This window comes from Armigeres subalbatus, chromosome 1, assembly GCF_024139115.2.
Source record: "Armigeres subalbatus isolate Guangzhou_Male chromosome 1, GZ_Asu_2, whole genome shotgun sequence".
Lineage (NCBI taxonomy): Eukaryota > Metazoa > Arthropoda > Insecta > Diptera > Culicidae > Armigeres > Armigeres subalbatus.
This window is the reverse complement of record NC_085139.1, coordinates 143,827,059-143,849,361: the sequence shown is the minus strand read 5'-3', so window position 1 is coordinate 143,849,361 and position 22,303 is coordinate 143,827,059. Positions and strand designations below refer to the sequence as shown.

Below are 22,303 nucleotides of genomic sequence, written 5' to 3'. Positions count from 1 at the left end.
TTACACATCCTCCGAACTAGGTTGTCCGGGGTAGTGTCCAGACCACATGTGGCAAGCATGTGGTGACGCATTGCGCGAAAACGTGAGCACACGAACAACACGTGTTCCGCCGTTTCCTCTAAACCTGCGCACACCAAACACTCGGGCGAAGCCGAGCAAGCCAGCTGCTTCACCTGCACTTTGATTTTGCAGCACGCTTAAACGCCGGGCACATCGAGCCCCCCATGGGGTGCTTGCTGTTCACAGCTTTGCTGGAACAAATCAAACAATTGGGAGGGTTCGTGCAGCATTGTGCCTTATGTCCCTCCAATCCGCAGCGTCGGCAGAGATTGCTTCTGTCAGGGCCTTTGCAGTCCCATTGCTTGTGCCCCGGTTCCAGGCACTTGAAGCAAACTTCGGGTTGCTCGTATATGAGCACAGGGCATACCGACCATCCCACCTTGACGCTCCCTAACTTGACTACCTTGGAGGCGTCCGCTGCAGATAGCCGAACCAATGCTACCTGCGTCCCTGCCGGACCTTTCCGTAGCCGAACGGCTGCGGTGGGCGTCTCCACTTCACACTGTCGCCGCAGTGCCGTGACGAGCTCTTTGACTTCAGTGATCTCGTCCAGGTCTTTAACCCTTAGATTCACCTCCGTCGTGAGTGCCCTCACCTTGACCGTCTCGCCTAGGACCTCCTCCGCCAACTTCTTGTAGGCGGCGCCCTTTTGCGAGACGCCCCGCTTCAGCTCGAGTATCATCTCGCCCATCCGGGTACGTCTTATTCGACGTACGTCGGCGCCGAGTTCACCGAGCTTGACGTCACTCCTCATCGCCTTCAAAACATCCGAGTACTTAGCCTCGTCCGCCGTGATGACTAGGGCATCGCCCCTGGAGCGATTGGCGCCTACCCTAGACTTCTTGCTACCCTCATTCGCCTGGGCCTTCTTTTCGGCCCTTGACGTCTTCGGTTTCCTCTTGTTCTTGACCAGGGTCCAGGAGGCGTCATTCCCTCTATTTCCCTGGTCTGGTGCGGCTGAGAACTTTCAGCCTGCCGTAACCCCTTACCACCGTCTTGCCTGAGTGGACGGACCTTTCCAGGTCCTTCCTCCCCGGTTTTGGAGGTACCTGACCGGGGTTCAGCTTCCCAGCCCCACTACCCTTGTTCGGGGAGTAACCCTCCGCGTTTTGGAGCGGCCCCAGGGAGCTCATCCCTGGAGACTGTCTCCCTGTTTTTGTGTCTGCTCCGTTGGAGTAGTCACCCCCGGCGTACCCGCAAATACTTGAGCCTCAGTCTGGGTAGACTTTGGCACCACCGTCTTAGCTGGCACGCCTTCGGTCGACTCGACCTTGCCCGAGTCCGCGAATCCTTGGGCCTCAGTCTGGGTAGACCTCGACTCCACCGATTTCACGGGTTTACACTTGGCCGTCCCGACCGCCCTCTCCAGCTTGCCGTCCAGCATCGACTTTCGAAGTTTCTGCAAGCTCCTCTTGAGGTCCTTGCTGATATTATGCTTCGATGACGCAAAGTCGATGATGGCGTCCAGCTGTTCCGTCGCCACCTCGAAGGCCGAAAGCCCATCGCGTTTGCGGTTCATCGCCTTCACAAGCCATGGGCCGTCAATAACCCCTTCCGGCGTTTTTATAGCCGAGAGGAAGGTTGAGTGACCCATGCTGGCGCTGCGCACTGAGCTGCCGACTATTGCCTCTGGCCTCCTAGGCGGAGACCTGAACAACCCACCTCTTGCGAAGGGGTTGTCGCCTACACTACTACCACTAATTGAAGAATTGACTTGGTTTTCCATTTTGGTCCCACGAGTTGCAGTTAATAACTGTGGAAGTGCTTATTGAACACTAAGCTGCGAAGCTAAGAAAAGAGAGTCGGAAGCCCCCTGGCAACTGGTGGATGACAGAAAAAGTAGGGGTAAGGATCCTCCAAAGAAGGTTACGAAGGTAACAGATAGAAGAGCGGCTTTGTTACTTGAGACGGATAATGGCAAGTATGCGAACATCCTCAAATCAATGCGCATTGCAGAGAACCTCTCGGCGTTGGGAAAGATGTTGGCAGTATTGGACATACTCGGGCGGGAAAGAAGAGAGCCCAGTCAAACGGCGCAGCGTGGCGTATAACGAGCCAGTGTAGCAGGTAGCCGGAGATGGCGTGAAGATAAAGATTTGTCGACAGATGTGACCCTGCTGTGTAAGCAGCTGTACAAGACTACTTTGTCGAAGAACCTATTCCTATTAACACCCTCAGATCACAGTATGGTTTTAAGGTTCGCCGTTATCGGTTCGCTTTCGTATGAGAACATTTGACATACAGGTAATGATGTTTAAGCTATCAGCTACGGAGTCCAACATGGTGCTGAAATCTGGGAAATTTTGAGTGAGCTGGTTGATGTGCACATTAAGCATATACCAGCCACCGATAGTGAACCGATGCTACAGGTGTTTCAAAGTTGGTCACAAGTATTGGAACTTCAATGGACCAAACAGGAATTTACTGTACCGCCAATGTGGAGAGGGGGCTATCTGGCGTGAGCTTGCGACAAGGCACCGAGATGCCTGATATGTTCCAGCAGAAAACAGACACGCAACCATGCCATGAGAGGGCCGGATTGGCCAGAGAAAGAAAAGACCGGAAGCCGGAGGATATAAAACACCACTGAGCATGTAACGCAGCTGAATGCTGAATATTATCCACTGCGCAAAAGTTAGTATGGTAGTCGGTAGTCGACTCACAAATGGACGTTGTTATCATTGCGGACTCGTAACGGCAACGGGGTGGTAGATGGCAAAAAGCTGTCAGCGATTTGAACAACTGGCCGGTATCCGGTCCATGAGGTAGTTCCGACGCTAGTGGAGGTAGCGGTTAGAGCCAAAATGAAAAAAAAGATGTTCTTCTGTAGCTGGTGGTGGTAGAGCAACTTACTCATAAGATTGACAGAATAACGTTGGTTTTTGTTAGCAATTTTAAACGTATGTGTACGACCAGAGGACACATCCTATTAGAGGCTACAAACAAATTCGACATAGTTCACGCCAACGTTTCAAGACAATTATCTACGTCACGTTTTGTAGTCGTGGGTTCACCAGTGACATCAGCTGAAGAGTGAACGAAAGCTCCTACACACATAGGGACCAATACCTACCCTCGCTGCAACCCTTATGCTAGAGGAAAACATCCTAGGTCTAAACGAGTACTAACTATCTGTCACGTTGGTATGGAAGCGTCAAGAGACGATCCAACGATAGAGTCGCGGCAATATTCGTCGCGTGTGTTCAGAGGAACCTTCAGGTCGAAAAGCTACAGCCTCTTTTGCTGCTGACCTTCGGTATCATATGCATAAGTACGTTAGGCAAAATGGACGTCAAGCATAACAGACGATAGGTATAATGTACGTAAGGCATAATGGACGTTAGGCATAAAATTACCCAAAGAACAGCCTATGACATAAAGAAGGCAGAATTATGCCAAACGTCCATTATGCCTAACGTGTACTATGCCTAACATACTTGACCTAACGTCCAACGTCGGGGACCCCAAAGTATATTATTCGTGCAGTTGGCGGGACTATAAATTGGAATTTTCATCCAGTTTCGTTGCAAATACTCAAACCTTTTTTACAATTTTCTGAGCACTCAGATGTGAATATGTTTGTATTATGTGAAATATTTTGTTTTAAAAAATGTATTGGAGGTAACCACTTTCCTTTGATGGGACTCGAACCCACAGCCCTCAGTACGCTAGACTGGTGCTTTTAAATTTGATTGAACTGAACTTAAACTTTAATTGATTTGAACATAAACACACAGAGGAACAGACGTCTCACTTAGAACACAATGCAATCAAAATCATCGTCACAAAAACATTTTCGCCCAATGCTAAAACCACGGTGTGTGGCCAAGCGGCAACCAGATGGCGGTAGTGCGCAAACGTCAAACACAAGCAAAATCGATGGAAGCGCCATCGGTGGCCGATTGACCACCTACAAAGAATTAAATAAACCGTTAAAAAAGTGAACGATGGAACATGTGTTAAGTGAGACGTCTGTTTCTCTGTGAAAAACAAGTCAAAAAATCTTGTGTATGATAAAAGTGTTTTCCACCGATTGCCAACATCTACGTTTTTCAACAACATCAATTCAATACCTTCGTTTATTGGTACTATTAAAGCGAATGGTGAAAAATCCTGCCTAATGTTTCACCATAATCTTTTCATGAAAAAAAAAACATCCAAAACTTTAGGATTTATCTTCTAAATTGCTAAAAGTTTTGCCGTTCAAAATCATTTTATTATTTATAATGTCCTTTGGATCGCGCTTCGCCATCTACCTTGGCAGGATCGGATCCACCCGCTGAATTTCGATAGCCTGGAGACACGCCTAGCGAGACTGGAATTGAACCTGCGACCTCCTGCTTATAATGCAGCCACTAGACCACCGAGTTCGTATAGTAGAACGTCCATTGCATATTTGTGCACAAAAATCAACTTTTTACCTACACTGAGGATACTGTTCGTAAGATTGTCATACGAGCAAACTTATAAGAATGTTTCATAAGAATTGTACTTTGTAAATATTGAGATCTTTTTTCGGTCAAATCTATTCTTTTATTGGATATCCAACAAGACGATTTCTTGTAGGATCAGTGGGCGTGAGGTGTGATCACACGCCTCCTAATCCCGACATTCATGGTTCGAAACCAGGTTACACTTTTTACTTAATTAAAATATTTCATAAGATTGTCGTATGAAATGCACTCCATTAGTGAATCTTATGAAAATCAATACATTTTCTTGTGGCGAAGTTTCAAAAGAAAATCGTATGATGGTCTTACGACCAATATCCTCAGAGATAGTAATTTGTAACCGATTTGCTGGTAAACAAAGCGCTGCACAAAATGCATTCGACATAGAATAATAAGGCTTAGAAAACAACAAGGCCAGTAAATGTCAATTTTAACAGTTAGTGACCTCATTATTTTCTATTTTTTCACAGTAAGAAAGAGACAAAGCTTGCCCGTGAAGTGCCCTATTGCTATTAGGGGTCCCATACAAACTACAACATGTTGAACAACTTTGACTACGCCCCACGAAATTTGATTTGTACAATTTGCCCACAGACGCTCCGACTTTACTCCGAACAAACCAAATTTCCTAGGGGGCGGAGTCTGAGTTGGACAACATGTTGAATCGTGTATGCGGCCCCTAGATTTCAGTGGATTGCTGAGATCAAAATGTATGCCATAAATTTTGTTCAAAACCGAAAAGGTAGCTGTGTTGACTATTTACGTAAATGTTGGTGTTGGTATGTGTGATAGTTTGAATAATTTGTTTTTGAATTTCCAATATGCAGTAGCATTGTTTTACCCTATGTAATTTACATAAATCAAAAATCTACGAATTCAGTACCAAATTTTCAAAACGACTTATCTGCTTTTGTAAACAAAGATTCAAACGTCGATTTGACGAATCTGATAGCACTCCCACGCAAACCAACACCATCAACAGGTAGCCGAAGCCTTCACCTACGTGTTGATGGTGCTGATTTGCGTGGGAGTGCTATCAGATTCGTCAAATCGACGTTTGAATCTTTGTTTACAAAAGCAGATAAGTCGTTTTGTTGGCGTACGGCCAACGAAGAATGAGAATTCCAGGTTTTTAATACAACGTATATTAAAAACTTTCTGCAAAAGGATAACAATGGCTCATTCAGAAGTATGCAGTATAGTTTTGTCAAAGAAACTTACGTTTAGGGTTCTTACTCTTTCCTATGCTATTCTTCAACTCCTACTCTGGTTGAAATATTACTCCTGTAAGAACACTTCATATAGTTAATGTTTCACCTTCGTGGTTTGTTCTAATATTCACCCTCGCTTCAGGCTACGAATATCAGCAGTGCTCACTGCTCACTAGCTTAAATCCTACAAAACGAATTCAGCTATCAACCGAATACATTAATTAATTTAGTTATTTAACGCATGATCAATTCGGCTCACCGTGAATCCTTATATCTAACTCTTATCCGATTTGACCAGTATAGTGTAAGTATAGGTATAGTTTAGGTTAATTTCTACGAATGGAAAAATATTTAGGTAATTTAGGCACATATTCAATATTCGTAATACACTTCGCCCTACCCTAATATTAGAATAGCAAGGAGAATTATAATTTACTTATACACTATTTAAATAAAGAAAAGAAAAACTAGTTTTAAACTGAATTTTAAGTTTTACACATTCGTTTGCAGGCACATTTCATAGTTTTCAGCATACCAATTCCTCTGTTTATCATCCAAACTATTGTCAGCGAAAAGTGGTCCCGTCATCCCGTCCGAGAGCCCGGTGTTTGAGGTTTCACGCTTGATGTTCCGTTGCCAATACCAAATGAAGCGACGCGCCGACCGAGGGGTCGTGACACGTTTTGAAAATTTGGTACTGAATTGTTTCTCATTTTTATGTTCTTGTTTTTTATTATTTCACATTCTTGTCACATTATCCATCTAAAGTGACTTGGCGTAAACCGTGACATAATTCCAACCCGTTACAGTTGTTTACTGCACTAAGCCAGAGCCGTAGGAAAATTTTACGCTGAAAGAATTCAGTTGTTGTTTCTGATTGAGGGTCGACTCTAGCTCCGTCGAGTGGAAAAACCACATCCACTTCCAGTTCTACACTTCATGCATTGATGTTTTTGATCGTGTTCCAACAGCTAGGTGCATCCACAAAGCGTACGATGGAAGAAAGTTTTTATTTTGATCCCATTCCTGCATCTATGGGGAGTGCAGAGTGAACTCTACCAGAGTACTGTAGAAGCTGCATATCACCAAATAGAAGTGGAAAGTATTGCAATTGTGATATTAGTAATTTTGATTTTTATAAATTTGTGAACTGCGATAAAACTGATCTCTTAGAATCACCAATTTTGTTCTTCACTCGATATCTTTTGTAACAATACAGGCACGAACATTTCATGCCGAAGATTAGGTAAAATTAGTTCTGCTTGGTTTGAAGTGAAAAACTCAAAATTATTGGCACTGACATATTCTACGACGTAAAATTGTCATCGATGCGCCGGATCGGAAAAAAAGCTCGATATTTTTAGGTTCGTTCAGTATCAATATGTCAAGCTAAGGGTCAACCAGTGTAAATAGGTATACATAGTCAGCACTAGCTGCGTTTCATTCATGTCGCCTTATTTATTCAAATCGTTAAGTTTGTGACGGGTTGACAACTCAAGCTGTGTGAAGTAATCTGTTTGATTGTTCTGACTATCCAGTTTAATTCGTTCCTGTTTGAAAGACTACCAGAGAGATAAGGTGTGAAAATGTTGAACCGTTAACACTTGGAGCATCAGCAAGGATATAGAGATTAATAACCAAAACAAACGTTTAGTATGTAATTAACCAATTCAGTGGAGAGATGCCATATTATCCTTTTCGATTTTTAAGCAGGGGACCCTTTTTTGGAACTTTCGCAAGGACACGAAGCAGTTCAAGAATGCGTCTTTCTCATTTGCCTATGACCTATTGTAGCTAGTAGAACCATTTCAGAACAACAACAGTAGAACTTACTTGACCCTTGTTTCCCTAACGACTGCGCACAGAGAACTGTGTCACGACAAACACGATTATACGACCAGAGTTCACCTCCTAGAGAGGGAGATATTTACAAAAGTTTGACTGCGGAAGGCGACGGCTAGGACGTCAAGTGATGCCCTGTGCTTTTCATAAACTCAGCTTCAAACAAATGGCCTGAATGTTTAATTCGTAGCGAAAGTTTTCAATTTATGTTGAAGTTGAATTTAACATCGTGTAAAAACGCCAAAAGTTCACCTTACATCTGTGCCAGGCCCATGTCCAGTGCTTACCGGCTCATTAATGTTGTCGTGGAGTGCTGATGTTCTGTTTTCGTTATGTACACACTTACGTTTTATGTTTGCAGCACAGTGTATCTTCAGGTTTCTTGGTGAAGTGCGTCAACTAACATCCACACGAAACTGTTGAATACATTACATGACGTTGAATTATTCGAATATGAAATTATACTAAAAAGGCGAAATTTTTATTTGTTCACAAGTAAATTTAGAGTGGATATATTTGAAAGCATTCTAGACTGAAATTAATAATTTGTGGATTAAGTTTTATTTGTGATTAACATCATTTCATTCCGCGTAAACCGGATCATTACTGTTGAATTCATTTCGGGATTTTAGTATGTACGTACATCCCCCCAGTCAGTGCGGTTTTGCCAGTTGTTTCAGCACCGTAAAGGGTGGTTTCGCATTCCGATGGTCGTTGTATAATAAACGCCATTACTGATTTTCGATGGTTTCGCGGCTCGCTGGGAAGGGGTTATTGGTAATTTAAAATAATGATCCCAAAAATAACGGGAGAGACATGACGGTATTACAACAATGCGTTCATTTCAATTTGAGCATTACGTGCCGGTAAGGGCCATGTTCTTAGGTGAGATAATGTTTGTTGTGTGCGGCATGTGGAAAACCATTACGCATAAATTACGAATCGTTATGTGGACATTCCTGGTGTTAACATTATTTTCATTCCCTTTAAATCAATTGAAAACTAATAATTATGTTGATGTAATTTTATCAATCAAGTAAGTTGACCTTATGAATGAGAAAGAATTTTATTTGTTGTCCTACACCAAATACTGCTGAAATGCCGCGAATACAACGTGCCCACGCATCATCTATTCATCGACTTCAAAGTCGCATATGATACAATCGATCGGGACCAGCTATGGCAGCTAATGCACGAAAACGGATTTCCGGAAAAACTGATACGGTTGATCAAGGCGACGATGGATCGGGTGATGTACGTAGTTCGAGTTTCAGGGGCATTCTCGAGTCCCTTCGAAACACGGAGAGGGCTACGGCAAGGTGATATTCAACATCGCTTTGGAAGGTGTAATACGAAGAGCAGGAATTAACACGACTGGTATAATTTACAATAAGTCCGTCCAGCTATTTAGCTTCGCCGACGACATAGATATTATGGCACGTAATTTTGGGAAGATGAAGGAAGCCTACACCTACACGTCGAAGACGAAGAACATGATAGGAAAAGGTTCAAGAGAAGACAATGTGAGCCACCCACCGCGAGTTTGCATCGGTAGTGACGAAATCGAGGTGGTAGAAGAATTTGTGTACTTGGGCTTACTGGTGACTGCCGAAAATGATACCAGCAGAGCAATTCGGAGACGCATAGCGGCTGGAAATCTTACGTACTTTGGACTCCGTAAGACGCTACGATCGAATAGAATTCGCCGCCGTACCAAACTGACAATCTACAAAACGCTCATTAGACCAATAGTCCTCTACGGACACAACACCTGAACGATGCTCGTGGAGGACCAACGCGCACTTGGAGTTTGGGGTGCAGATGGCGGACGGTACGTGGAGGATGCGAATGAACCACGATAGTTGCATGAGCTGCTGGGAGAACCATCCATCGCTCACACCGCGAAAATCGGACGACTGTGGTGAGCCGAGCACGTAGCCAGAATGTCGGACAGTAACCCGGTGATAATGGTTCTTGACAACGATTTAAGAAGGCGAGGTACACAGCGGGCAAGGTGGATCGATCAGGTGGAAGATGGCTTGCGGACCCTTTGCAGACTGCGTGGTTGGCGGCGTGTAGCCATGGACCGAGCCGAATGGAAAAGACTCTTATATAAATCAAAACTTTCATTCAACTCGAGCCCACCCAGTCTTCAATCATTAGCTGTATCCCTGCAAAATCAACCTCCTTCAACTTTTCAAGAACACCGGGACGCAAAAATGCTAAAAGTATTAAGGAAGCTCCATATCCGATCATCGCAGTCGAGCCTTTGTCATCACCGAGCACCAGCCGTCGTGGTCCTGCGTATGATAGCGGATAATGGGGCTTCCGAACTCCGACGACAGGCAAGTACTTTACGCGTTTGAAGAATTCTGCCCTGACAATTTGGAACCATCCAGTCGATATGCTATGAATCATGCTCGTTCAGTCTGCGCTGAATCGCCAAGTAAACCATCTACCTACTCGCCACGAATACCGGGACGCAACAATGCCGATAGCATTAAGGAAACCTTCTACCCGATCATCGCAGTCGAGCCTCCGCTGTCACCGTTCTCCAGCCGTCCTGGTCCTGTGAATGAATCTGGGGAAGAGGGCTTCCGGACTTCGACGTCAGGCAAGTTTGTTGTGTCTTTGAACAATTCATCGCGTGATACATCTGCATCTTCCAGCCGCCACTCTTTAATGGAAGCTCCTTCCAATCTACATCAAAGGCATTCTGAGAGCTATTCGGCTTGTGTTAGTGTTCCCGAAGCTGAGGCAGCGCAAAGCGAACACGGCATTGAAAATAAGTCATCGCGCTCAACGGCAGTCTAAAGGTCTTATAGCAAAATTGTTCAAAAAGGTCTCTTATATTTTAAACTTCTTGCACTCAGATACATTCAATCTATTCTACAAGCATTCTATGTAGTTGAAACAGGGGCCCTTTCTCACCCCCATTTGACTCATTGTCACCCCGACGACGGTATAAAATTTGTTGGTCATTACAGTTCATATCGTGAGCCATTAATCACCAAGTAAATTGAATCATGAGCTCAAATACACACTTTCATGGTTCCCGCGAATAAATGCGCCGGAGGACCTTCGCAATCCTTTCCGATTAAAATGCATTCAAATTATCAGATAATTACGGTGAACTTGATCTCAGTCCAACCTCCCGTTCCGCATCATAAAGGCCGAACGATGTTTTCAATTGTTTCAATCGAATTATCAAGATATGCATTTCGGTCCATTATTTTTTGATGACATCAATATTGATTCCATGGAAATTCCTCCAATCCGCTCCGATCATAGGAATGCCATGTTGCAACAATACATAATTGCGTTCAATTGAAGTGGGATAGTGCGGTTAATGCCGTGGGTGTGCTTGTTGTCATGAAATTATGCTATTGATTCGATTATTACGCACCATTAGAGTATGTGTGTCATCGTTTATAGTTACGTATAACAAGTGGAAAGTATTTACCCACATATTATTTAATGTAACGTAATTGTAATCAATGGATGTGGCACAATCGAAGGAGCTTCGCGTGTTACTATCTGTCGCATTTTTTGACAGCACCATTGCATGAAGAGCGTCTATGAACGCGATAATTCTTCTCTACATATTTGAAAGTTTATTATTATTCGATCATTTTGCACAACGAAAATAACATGGGAAAGAGAGTTCAACAAAAAACTAGGATACATTAACCCTTTCAGGCCCAAATTTTTCCAAGCAATACCATACAGTAAATTTGATGTATTCCGTTTGTTTTGGTGCTCAATAATGTAGAAACGGCTAAATATGTTGAAAAATAGTTTTTTAGGATGCGCTAGGTCATCCAAATTGTCCTTGAGTTCAGAACATGGAATCTACTTTTGAATCAAATGCATTTTTTGTAATGCAAAGATGCGATATGAAGTCAACTATATACATCTTGCCTTCTGAAAACCTAATAGACATCGTAAGATAGTTTTGAGATATTTTGGGTCATCCAAATTGTCCTTGAGTTCAGGACTTCGAATCTACTCTTGAATCAGATGCATTTTTTGTAATACAAAGATGCGATATGAAGTCAACTATATACATCTTGCCTTCCGAAAACCCAATAGATATCGTAAGATAGTTTTGAGATGTTTTGGGTCATCCAAATTCTCCTTGAGTTCAGAACATGGAATCTACTTTTGAATCAGATGCATTTTTTGTAATGCAAAGATGCGATATGAAGCCAACTATATACATCTTGCCTTCTTAAAACCTAATAGACATAGTAAGATAGTTTTGAGATAGTTTGGGTCATCCAAATTGTCCTTGAGTTCAGGACTTCGAATCTAATCTTGAATCAGATGCATTTTTTGTAATACAAAGATGCGATATGAAGTCAACTATATACATCTTGCCTTCTGAAAACCCAATAGACATCGTAAGATAGTTTTGAGATATTTTGGGTCATCCAAATTGTCCTTGAGTTCAGGACTTCGAATCTACTCTTGAATCAGATGCATTTTTTGTAATACAAATATGCGATATGAAGTCAACTATATACATCTTGCCTTCCGAAAACCCAATAGATATCGTAAGATAGTTTTGAGATATTTTGGGTCATCCAAATTGTCCTTGAGTTCAGGACTTCGAATCTACTCTTGAATCAAATGCATTTTTTTAATACAAAGATGCGATATGAAGTCAACTATATACATCTTGCCTTCTGAAAACCCAATAGACATCGTAAGATAGTTTTGAGATATTTTGGGTCATCCGAATTGTCCTTGAGTTCAGGACTTCGAATCTACTCTTGAATCAGATGCATTTTTTGTAATACAAAGATGCGATATGAAGTCAACTATATACATCTTGCCTTCCGAAAACCCAATAGATATCGTAAGCTAGTTTTGAGATATTTTGGGTCATCCAAATTGTCCTTGAGTTCAGGACTTCGAATCTACTCTTGAATCAGATGCATTTTTTGTAATACAAAGATGCGATATGAAGTCAACTATATACATCTTGCCTTCCGAAAACCCAATAGATATCGTCAGATAGTTTTGAGATATTTTGGGTCATCCAAATTGTCCTTGAGTTTAGGACTTCGAATCTACTCTTGAATCAGATGCATTTTTTTGTAATACAAAGATGCGATATTAAGTCAACTATATACATCTTACCTTCTGAAAACCCAATAGACATCGTAAGATAGTTTTGAGATATTTTGGGTCATCCGAATTGTCCTTGAGTTCAGGACTTCGAATCTACTCTTGAATCAGATGCATTTTTTGTAATACAAAGATGCGATATGAAGTCAACTATATACATCTTGCCTTCCGAAAACCCAATAGATATCGTAAGATAGTTTTGAGATATTTTGGGTCATCCAAATTGTCCTTGAGTTCAGGACTTCGAATCTACTCTTGAATCAAATGCATTTTTTGTAATACAAAGATGCGATATGAAGTCAACTATATACATCTTGCCTTCCGAAAACCCAATAGATATCGTAAGATAGTTTTGAGATATTTTGGGTCATCCAAATTGTCCTTGAGTTTAGGACTTCGAATCTACTCTTGAATCAGATGCATTTTTTTGTAATACAAAGATGCGATATTAAGTCAACTATATACATCTTGCCTTCTGAAAACCCAATAGACATCGTAAGATAGTTTTGAGATATTTTGGGTCATCCGAATTGTCCTTGAGTTCAGGACTTCGAATCTACTCTTGAATCAGATGCATTTTTTGTAATACAAAGATGCGATATGAAGTCAACTATACACATCTTGCCTTCCGAAAACCCAATAGATATCGTAAGATAGTTTTGAGATATTTTGGGTCATCCAAATTGTCCTTGAGTTCAGGACTTCGAATCTACTCTTGAATCAAATGCATTTTTTGTAATACAAAGATGCGATATGAAGTCAACTATATACATCTTGCCTTCTGAAAACCCAAATTTAAATTTATTTTCGATTCATCAATCTTACCAGAATACCCGATACACATACTGATCATTGTATCGTTCAGGACGCTTGATGGTATTTCGTAGATGTAGTAAATAGAGCAATAATGCCTAATAGCAATGTTAACTTACCTGTAAATAGCTGTAAATATAAGTAATGAAAAAAAAGTAAAATAAAAAGATCCAAAAAAACAACAAACCACAGTTATTCGAGTAAGTTAACTTTGCTATTAGGGATTATTGCTCTATGTACTAGACATATCACAACTTGGAATGCCGATTAAATCTGTTTTACAAGCATAGGTCCTAACCTAAGAGCTCGAAGTTAATCTGGAAGACCCAGACCATCTCGTAACCATTTTATGATGTCTGTCCCAGAAAATGGAATGAGTGTAATTTATTACCCATATTATAGTAACCTGTTGTTGCAACTGTAGATCCCAGGTTCCAAACTCAAGGGAAGTTTGAAAGACATAGAACATCTCGAAGCCATTGTATGATGCATTTGACCTTCCAGAAGGTGAAACAAGTTTAGTTGATTTTATATCACAACTTATAATAGCGAAAAAATCCGTGAATCTCATGTTTTGAACTCAAGGATAGGTTAGATGACCCAGAACATCTCGCAGCCATGTTAAGATGATATCTGTTGACCTTCCAGCAGATGAAATTGGTAAAATGATTACACATCACATCTCAGTATAGCGACACACCCACCTGGTACAACTGTAGATTTTAAGTTCAGAATTCAAGGACAGTTTGGATGACCAAGAATATCTCAAGACTCTCTTACGATATCCCTTGGCCTCCCAGGAGGAGTAATTAATATAATTGAAAGCATATTGAAGCTTGAGACCTAAAAAAAGATATTCTTGCAACTGTAGATTTTAAGTTCAGAACTCAAGAACAGTTTGGATGACCCAGAATATATCAAAACTGTCTTACGATATCCGTTGACCTCCCAAGAGATGTAATGGATATAAGTGAATGCCTATTGAAGCTTTGAGTACTAAAAAAAGATTCTTTTCCAGCTGTAGATCTCAAGTCCCGAATTCAATGACAGTTTGGATGACCCAGAATATCTCAAAACCCTCTTACGATATCCGTTGGCCTCCCAGGAGGAGTAATGAATATAATTGAAAATATATTGAAGCTTGAGTACTGAAAAAGGCTATTCTTGCAACTGTAGATCTTAAGTTCAGAACTCAAGAACAGTTTGGAAGACCCAGAATATCTCAAAACTATCTTACGATATCTGTTGACCTCCCAAGAGGTGTAATGGATATAAGTGAATGCCTATTGAAGCTTTGAGTACTAAAAAAAGATTTTCTTCCTGCTGTTGATCTCAAGTCCCGAACTCAAGGACAGTTTGGATGACCCAGAATATCTCAAAACTTTCTTACGATATCCGTTGACCTCCCAAGAGGTGTAATGGATATAAGTGAATGCCTATTGAAGCTTTGAGTACTGAAAAAAGATTCTCTTCCAGCTGTAGATCTCAAGTCCCAAATTCAATGACAGTTTGGATGACCCAGAATATCTCAAAACCCTCTTACGATATCCGTTGCCCTCCCAGGAGGAGTAATGAATATAATTGAAAACATATTGAAGCTTGAGTACTGAAAAAGGCTATTCTTGCAACTGTAGATCTTAAGTTCAGAACTCAAGAACAAGAGGTGTAATGGATATAAGTGAATGCCTATTGAAGCTTTGACTACTGAAAAAAGATTTTCTTCCAGCTGTAGATCTCAAGTCCCGAACTCAAGGACAGTTTGGATGACCCAGAATATCTCTAAACTATCTTACGATATCCGTTGACCTCCCAAGAGGTGTAATGGATATAAGTGAATGCTTATTGAAGCTTTGAGTACAAAAAAAAAATTTTCTTCCAGCTATAGATCTCAAGTCCCGAACTCTAGGACAGTTTGGATGACCCAGAATATCTCAAAACTGTCTTACGATATCCGTTGACCTTCCAAGAGGTGTAATGGATATAAGTGAATGCCTATTGACGCTTTGAGTGCTGAAAAAAGATTCTCTTCCAGCTGTAGATCTCAAGTCCTGATCTCAAGGATAGTTTAGATGACCCAGAATACTCCAGAAACACATTGCGGTGTTTTACCACCTTCCAGTGTTGGTAAAAACTCAAAATATCAAAACTCATGGACGATTCGAATCAAGCGTGAGTTGAAACGCACCCAACTCAGCACCTAAAAACTCATGGATGAGTTGAATCATCCATTTGAATCATCGTAAGTTTTCTTTTGTTCTCTCTTTCTTTATCTTTTCTTTATTGGGAGCAGGGAAAAGCCCGTTCGAGTAGTGCAACAATAAGCACTTTCTCGAATGGGCGTAAAACCTCCTCATCTTTTGTATCAACAGAATTTACATATACTCCAAATGATACAATATTGACTTATATCTAGAATTACTATCTACTTACAGATAACACAGGTACAATTCGGTAAAACGATTACTGTTACAATACAAGAAATAAATGCCTAACGAGTAGTGGTTGATGTAGTAGCGAATAGGTGCGTGAATCTCTTTTTCAACGTCGAGCGTGAAAGATGGAAATCGAATTCAGAAGAACAACGATTGAATATCCTACACATGGCAATAAGGGTTCGTTATGCCCGTAATTTGTGCGGGCACCATGAATAAAAAGAAAGGTCTAGACCGGAGCTGTCTTTGGGGAACATTTACATCCAAACTAGATAAAAGACCAGGGCAATCAATTTGAGAAATAAGAAGATCGGAAACATAAAGTGCCCTTGAGACCTCGCGACGCACACTTAAAAGCTCTAATCCTATAAGCTTACAGCGATCGTCATAACTTGGAAGATTGAAAGGATCATTCCACGGTAGGTGGCGCAGAGCAAAACGTACGAATTTGCGTTGAATAGATTCAATGCGTTGTATACTGTTGAGATAGTATGGTGCCCAAACAATGCACGAGTACTCTAAGACTGATCTCACCAGAGAACAATACAGGGATTTCAGTAAGGGTATGCGATAACACACTTTTTACAAACGAAACGAAACGAAACGAAATTAAAAATGTCTATGAAGATTCGAAACGGAACGAAACGAAATATAGATTTACTTTCGAGACTTCGGAACGATACGAAATCAAGATGTATTCAATTCGAAATTTTACGAAACGAAACGAAATTTTTTTTTTCCGCGGAATTTTTATTTTGGTTTTACATTATGTATGCAATTCTGATTTCACTTTTTCGAAGTCAAATAACTATTTTGCCACCAATAGAGTTATAATAACAGGCTATTATTAATTCGCCGCGTTCCCGTTTATAAACCATTGGTGATAAGACAATACCCCCGCATTTGTGCCGCTTTCAAACGAATTCATCCTGTAGTGTGTGTTCCCGAATCTGTTCATTTTTATATCAGTTCGGTTATAGCTTAGCTTAGCTTAGACTGACTGTACATATCAATGGTTGCTACTCCGTGATTGATCAGAACTGGTGCAAATTGCACTACGATCCAAGTAAATAGTGGTTGGGATTTACCAACTATTCTCGAAGTGCACGTTTCAGCAGCTCGCAAATATTGATCAATAACGGCGCCGGCCAAGTCCTTACAGTCAGTTGGGAAAGGGAGGGAATGTGAGTGTGTGGTAATTGTTGCTACTAGAGACCGAGAATACCTCTGCATCTCCACATTTACCACGGGAAGGAAGTAGTGTTAGTTGGGTGGGGTAATAAGTAACATAGATCGGGATTCACCATGGAAAGTGATGTGACCTATGAAACTTCTACACAGCAGTATTAGCATTTCCTTATTTGTTCAATTGATCATTCTTCGCGAGAATAAACAATCAATCGCTCAAAGTGAGCGATTGTTCATTTGAATTTCGGATTAGGCGCCCGCGTTATCATTTCATTAACGTAAGAAAAGTAAAAAAGAAACGGGATTGAAAATAATTGATAGTAATCGGAAAGCTAATGTTATTCAGCAACCCTTATTTTATCTCTATTTGACGTTAAGTAAGAATGTAAATTTACGTTCATTTTGCATTACTTTCACGCGCGCGTGTGTGTCACTTGCCTTGACCAGTATACCGTAATCAGGAGCTCACTGGTATTAATTCTGATGTGCCGGTTGGCACTCGTGTTGGGCTTGTGCGCTTTGAGCGGCACACGATCGCTTCCCAGTCTACATAAAATCGCACATGGTGCAATACAAGATGCTAAATTGGAGACTATATACATACATGTTGTTTGGAAGAGTACCTCTATCGCCTGCACTTCAGCATCCTACACGACACCATATACGTTCATGTGTTGACTGGGTTTGATAGGGCCTGCTTATGGACACATGCAGCTTTTTGTAGAGGTTTAACAGAGCCCACTGTCAAACCCCACCACATCCTAGGCAGGCCCCCTAACTCGCAGTGGCCATGGGGAGGGGTCGTCAAGCCCTTGGACATAGTCCCTGCTGCCCCTTATTTTTATATTAGTTCGGTTATATATCATAAAGTATATAAAAAATATAGAAATTGTGGGATCTTTCCTATATAGATTCAAATTCTGTTGAAAACCTTATTGTGATTCATATTGGCCCTTATTACGGATTCCACTTTCACTTACACATTCACTTCACCTAACGATCACTTCACATTGTTTGGCCTATTACTGTTTCCACATAAAGTGAAGTGAATGAAATGAACTCTGTGGAGTGACAGTGACAGTGAAGTGGGATCCATAATAGCGTTGTTTACAGTGAGAAGTTGTCAGTTAGAGTTAGTTGGGTTGTTTATGCTTAGGTTCAATTTGTGTTTTTCGAATATGAGCGTTGAATTATGGTTTGATACCAACAGTGAAGATGAAGAGGAATTTGCAAACATCACTGTGAAGCGTAAAAAAATAAGAGATTATTCTGACCCGCTTAAACAAACTGAAAAATCGTAAGTGAAACGATGAATTTGACTTGATCATATCTGTATTTTATGTTCATCATTTTAGCTCCATCACATTCTTTCGAGCTTGCAAGGAAATTTTTGAATATTTATGAAAATAATGTTGGTAGCTTGTTTGATTTGTTTCGCAGAAGGAAATTATAAAAAGGGGGTTGGTAACGATCGCATCATAGGATTAGCTCAGTCTACCATGTCAAAAGTATTGAACATTATTCTAAATATAGGTAATTGAAGAAAAAGTAAGTGCTCTTGTAATAAATTTTCCAGTTGAAGAAAGCGAGAAAAAAATTAAACTGGGATTTGACGAAAAAAAACTGGAATTCCTGGTGTAATCGGCTGTGTAGATAACACCCACGTAAGCATAATATCACCAGCTCGTGATAAACATTTGTTTTGCAACAGAGAAGGTTTCCATATAGTTTCAACGTAATTGTGGTAGGTTGTAGAGCCTAGGGATCTGTTCACAAATAACGTTACGTTTTACGGGGAGGGAGGCTTAAGCGTATGTGCTTCATACAAATGAATAAATATATAACGCTACTATACTGTCGTTCTACGCATAATTGTCCCATGTACATAGAATCCCAGCAAGCGTGGGACAAATATGTGTATGACGACAGTATACAACCATTATAGATTTGTGACCATAATCTGGTGATTCGATATGTTCATCATATGATTCTTTTGTGTAGAACGGTAGCGATGTGGAATAGATACTCAAAATCACGCAAACGAGGAAAAAAACTTCTGGTTAATCGGTAACTCTTATTTACAAAACTATTTGTAAGTACAGCAGCCATTTGCTAACTGCGGGCTAGAACATCAGTTTAATTAACGGATGCTGCTTTTTAATTGGGCTATCAAGAGGATCCACGATGCACTGCTATGAATGCAGTTTTACATGGAATGATTAAAAAAAACCTTTAGAATCCCCTTAACGAACTCCCAGTTAAAAATCAGTCCAGTTAGAAAGCGCCTATATAGTTAGCAAACTGTTGATGTATCAAAAAAACATATTCAATGCAGTAGAACAAAACAGAGAATAATTTATCTCGTAAATGACAAGGAACTGTATTGATGCTTATTATAACTGCTCTGTCCAACAAATATTTTAGGTGATGCCGGTTATCTTTTAATGCTGTTGCTGATCACTCCTTTAAGAACTTAGACGCATGTTACTGAACAACAGGTGTGGTTAAAGGCACATTTTGTTGTGCAAAAGGAAAAACAACTGTACTACTACGTCGCACCTTACAATCTCCGTGTAAAACATAAAATGGATTTCGACGACCCTGAGCTGATTCACGAAAACGAAAACTTACCCATTAATGGAGAAAATGAAGAATATGAAAATTAAAATGGAGTAAGACGAGAAATTAGGAACAATATTTTGTAGACAACGATATATATTATTCGAACACGCTTTTCACATGATAAAAAAAATAAAAAGCAATTTAAATTGCGTTTAAATTCAAATATCTTCAAAGCAAAGACGTTTAATTATTCTCCCCATTGAAGCTATCTTCTAGTTGAGCTTCCAATTGTTCATTGTGTTCTTCCAATGCATCAATTGTTGTCCGTCCCATCTCGAAATCTAGTTTACGCCTCTTGTAGTTGAGAATTTTTCGTTTGAGTTGTAACTGTTTAGTCCATCGTTTTTGCTCTTCTAATCGTATTTGTTTTTCAAATTGAAATTTTTCTTCCTCTAATTGAAACCGCCTTTGTTCTAAGCCGAATCGTTTCTCATGGACCATAAACGATTTTCGAGAGTACCTGGCACATGCCGATACATGTTCTTTAAGTTCTTTAAGATCATTGGTCTGCTTTTCTAGCAGAGCTTTGCGGTAATTGCGCTGATTAACGCGGCCACGATTTCGCGTTGATCGATGCTCATTTTCAGTTTCACTTGTTCGAGTTGATCTGTTGGTTAGATCTGCCGACGTTCTTAACAATTCAATCTCGCCAGCTGGCGATGGTCCATCATTTAATTCCTGATTATGCTCTTGATTTGGAAGTCCTGTGGAGGATTGTGTTCCAAAAATAGCACCATTGTGGTCCACTGTTCTTCGCAAAGACAGTAGACGGATGATGGCTTCTTCTACATCATTAAAAGAGTACTGTGTATTGCGCCCACCACCGGTAGCTCTCACTTCGTTTTGGTTATGCTGCAGTTTCTTCTTTATTTGAAGCTTTTTATCATTCCAAACTTTCTGCCAAGCTGCAACAGAACGTGTCGGAGGACCCAAGCTATTTAATGCAGCTTGAATTGTAGCCCAAAGAGAAGAAACAGATTCTCTGCAATCTGAGAATCTACCACCTCTAGCTAGTTCTGGATGTTCCTCCATGAACGAAACAAGACGAGCAAATTGGCGTACGTTAGTCCTTTTCTTACTAAAATATAGCAAATAACAAAATATTTGAGGAAAAACTTAAATAACAATCCATTTTCAACTTACTCCATTCTGCGTGTCAAGTTTTCACCTCCAAAAACGACAGTGTAAACATTCCACCTAAAGTGAGTTGTTTTTTCACATATGTGAAAACCATAATAACCCTGCGGTCATCAGAGCTGTCACATGAAATGAACTTCTCACATGTTCTCACTGATGTGGAAACCGTAATAAGGTTCTGCTCACTTCACTTTGTTTTCACTGTGAAGTGGAATCCATAATAAGGGCCATTGTCTCATCAGTGTGATGTTATGGTATTAGGATAACTCTAACTAACTAAAGCATTTATAATACTTTTTTCAAATTTGCCTAATTGATTATGACCTTGATTTTTAGAATGGCGATTGTGCTTTTAATTCAAACTATTTTGGTCAACTAATGTACCTATCAGAAAGAATAGACTGCGATCTAGCTGGTAGTAACGTCAGTTGAACAAAATGTGCTGAATAGAGAGAGTATGAGACGTTTTAAATTTCAAGGTCAAATTCCGTTCCGCCTATTTGAAAAAAGTTCCTAGATATATCCACATCTGTACGTATACGGAGATAGAGAATTGATAATAATAGCATACATTCCTTTGCAAGACCATGTGTACCTTTTTAAAATTCACAAAGATATGTATTTCACAAATGGGATCGCAAAATTTTACTGCAGCAGTTTGTCAGGGTATGAAGAAATAATTTTTGATTCTCCACACAAATAGTTGGAAGAAAAGGCCATTTCCATCCAAATTCAATCTTTTTATAGGAGGCTCAGATACCCATACTGCCCATGATCGCATATTTGCAACATTTGCATTTTGGTTGATTTTGTAAATTGTTTGTCAATCCTTCCAATCATTTCCAGCATACCACAAATAAGCAAGATAGTGAAGACTATTTTACTGTTGTGGGATTAGATGCAGTAAATTGAGCTTTCTGAACGATTCACAGGCATTTTACAAATTGAACAAAAATGCAAGTGATACAAATATGCCACTGATGGACACATAAGCCATTTAATGAAAAACTCACTAGCTATACGGATTATGTTAACTGGTATACTATATATACAAAATATGATCATTGATGATTCATACAAACTATATATGAGAATTAGGACACGTTTTGCAACAATGTATTGACGAATTTGGATGAAAAATTACGCCGTTCAGAAAAGCGTACCCTAGTACCGGACACTATTGCATCTTGTTCAAATATCACCAAGTTGCTATTACATGAGTAGAGACATCATTCAGAATAGTAATATTTTTCACTTGCTTTGAGTTGAAGATATTAAAATTTGTTTGTAGAGCTTATTCGGCTCTCCAGCTAAATTTCTTACATCCTACTCCCAATTCCCACCTTTTTCAAAACCATCTTCAAATTGTGGTTCTACTGAGTAATTCTCGCTGAAACCGGGCCACTATTTGCAC

The 22,303-nt window shown here is 40.3% G+C and overlaps 2 protein-coding genes across 3 annotated transcripts in view; both read right to left on the bottom strand.

The window, feature by feature from the left end:
- Nucleotides 1-22,303, bottom strand: part of LOC134205207 (hemicentin-1-like) — a 495,388-nt gene that overhangs the window by 176,575 nt on the left and 296,510 nt on the right. The window lies entirely within an intron of this gene.
- Nucleotides 18,828-20,912, bottom strand: LOC134206998 (uncharacterized). The gene is made up of 2 exons (XM_062682742.1): nucleotides 20,896-20,912; nucleotides 18,828-20,830 (listed from the first exon to the last, which is right to left on the bottom strand). The coding sequence occupies exons 1-2, from the start codon at nucleotides 20,898-20,900 to the stop codon at nucleotides 19,936-19,938; spliced, it is 900 nt and encodes a 299-aa protein (XP_062538726.1). The 5' UTR covers nucleotides 20,901-20,912; the 3' UTR covers nucleotides 18,828-19,935.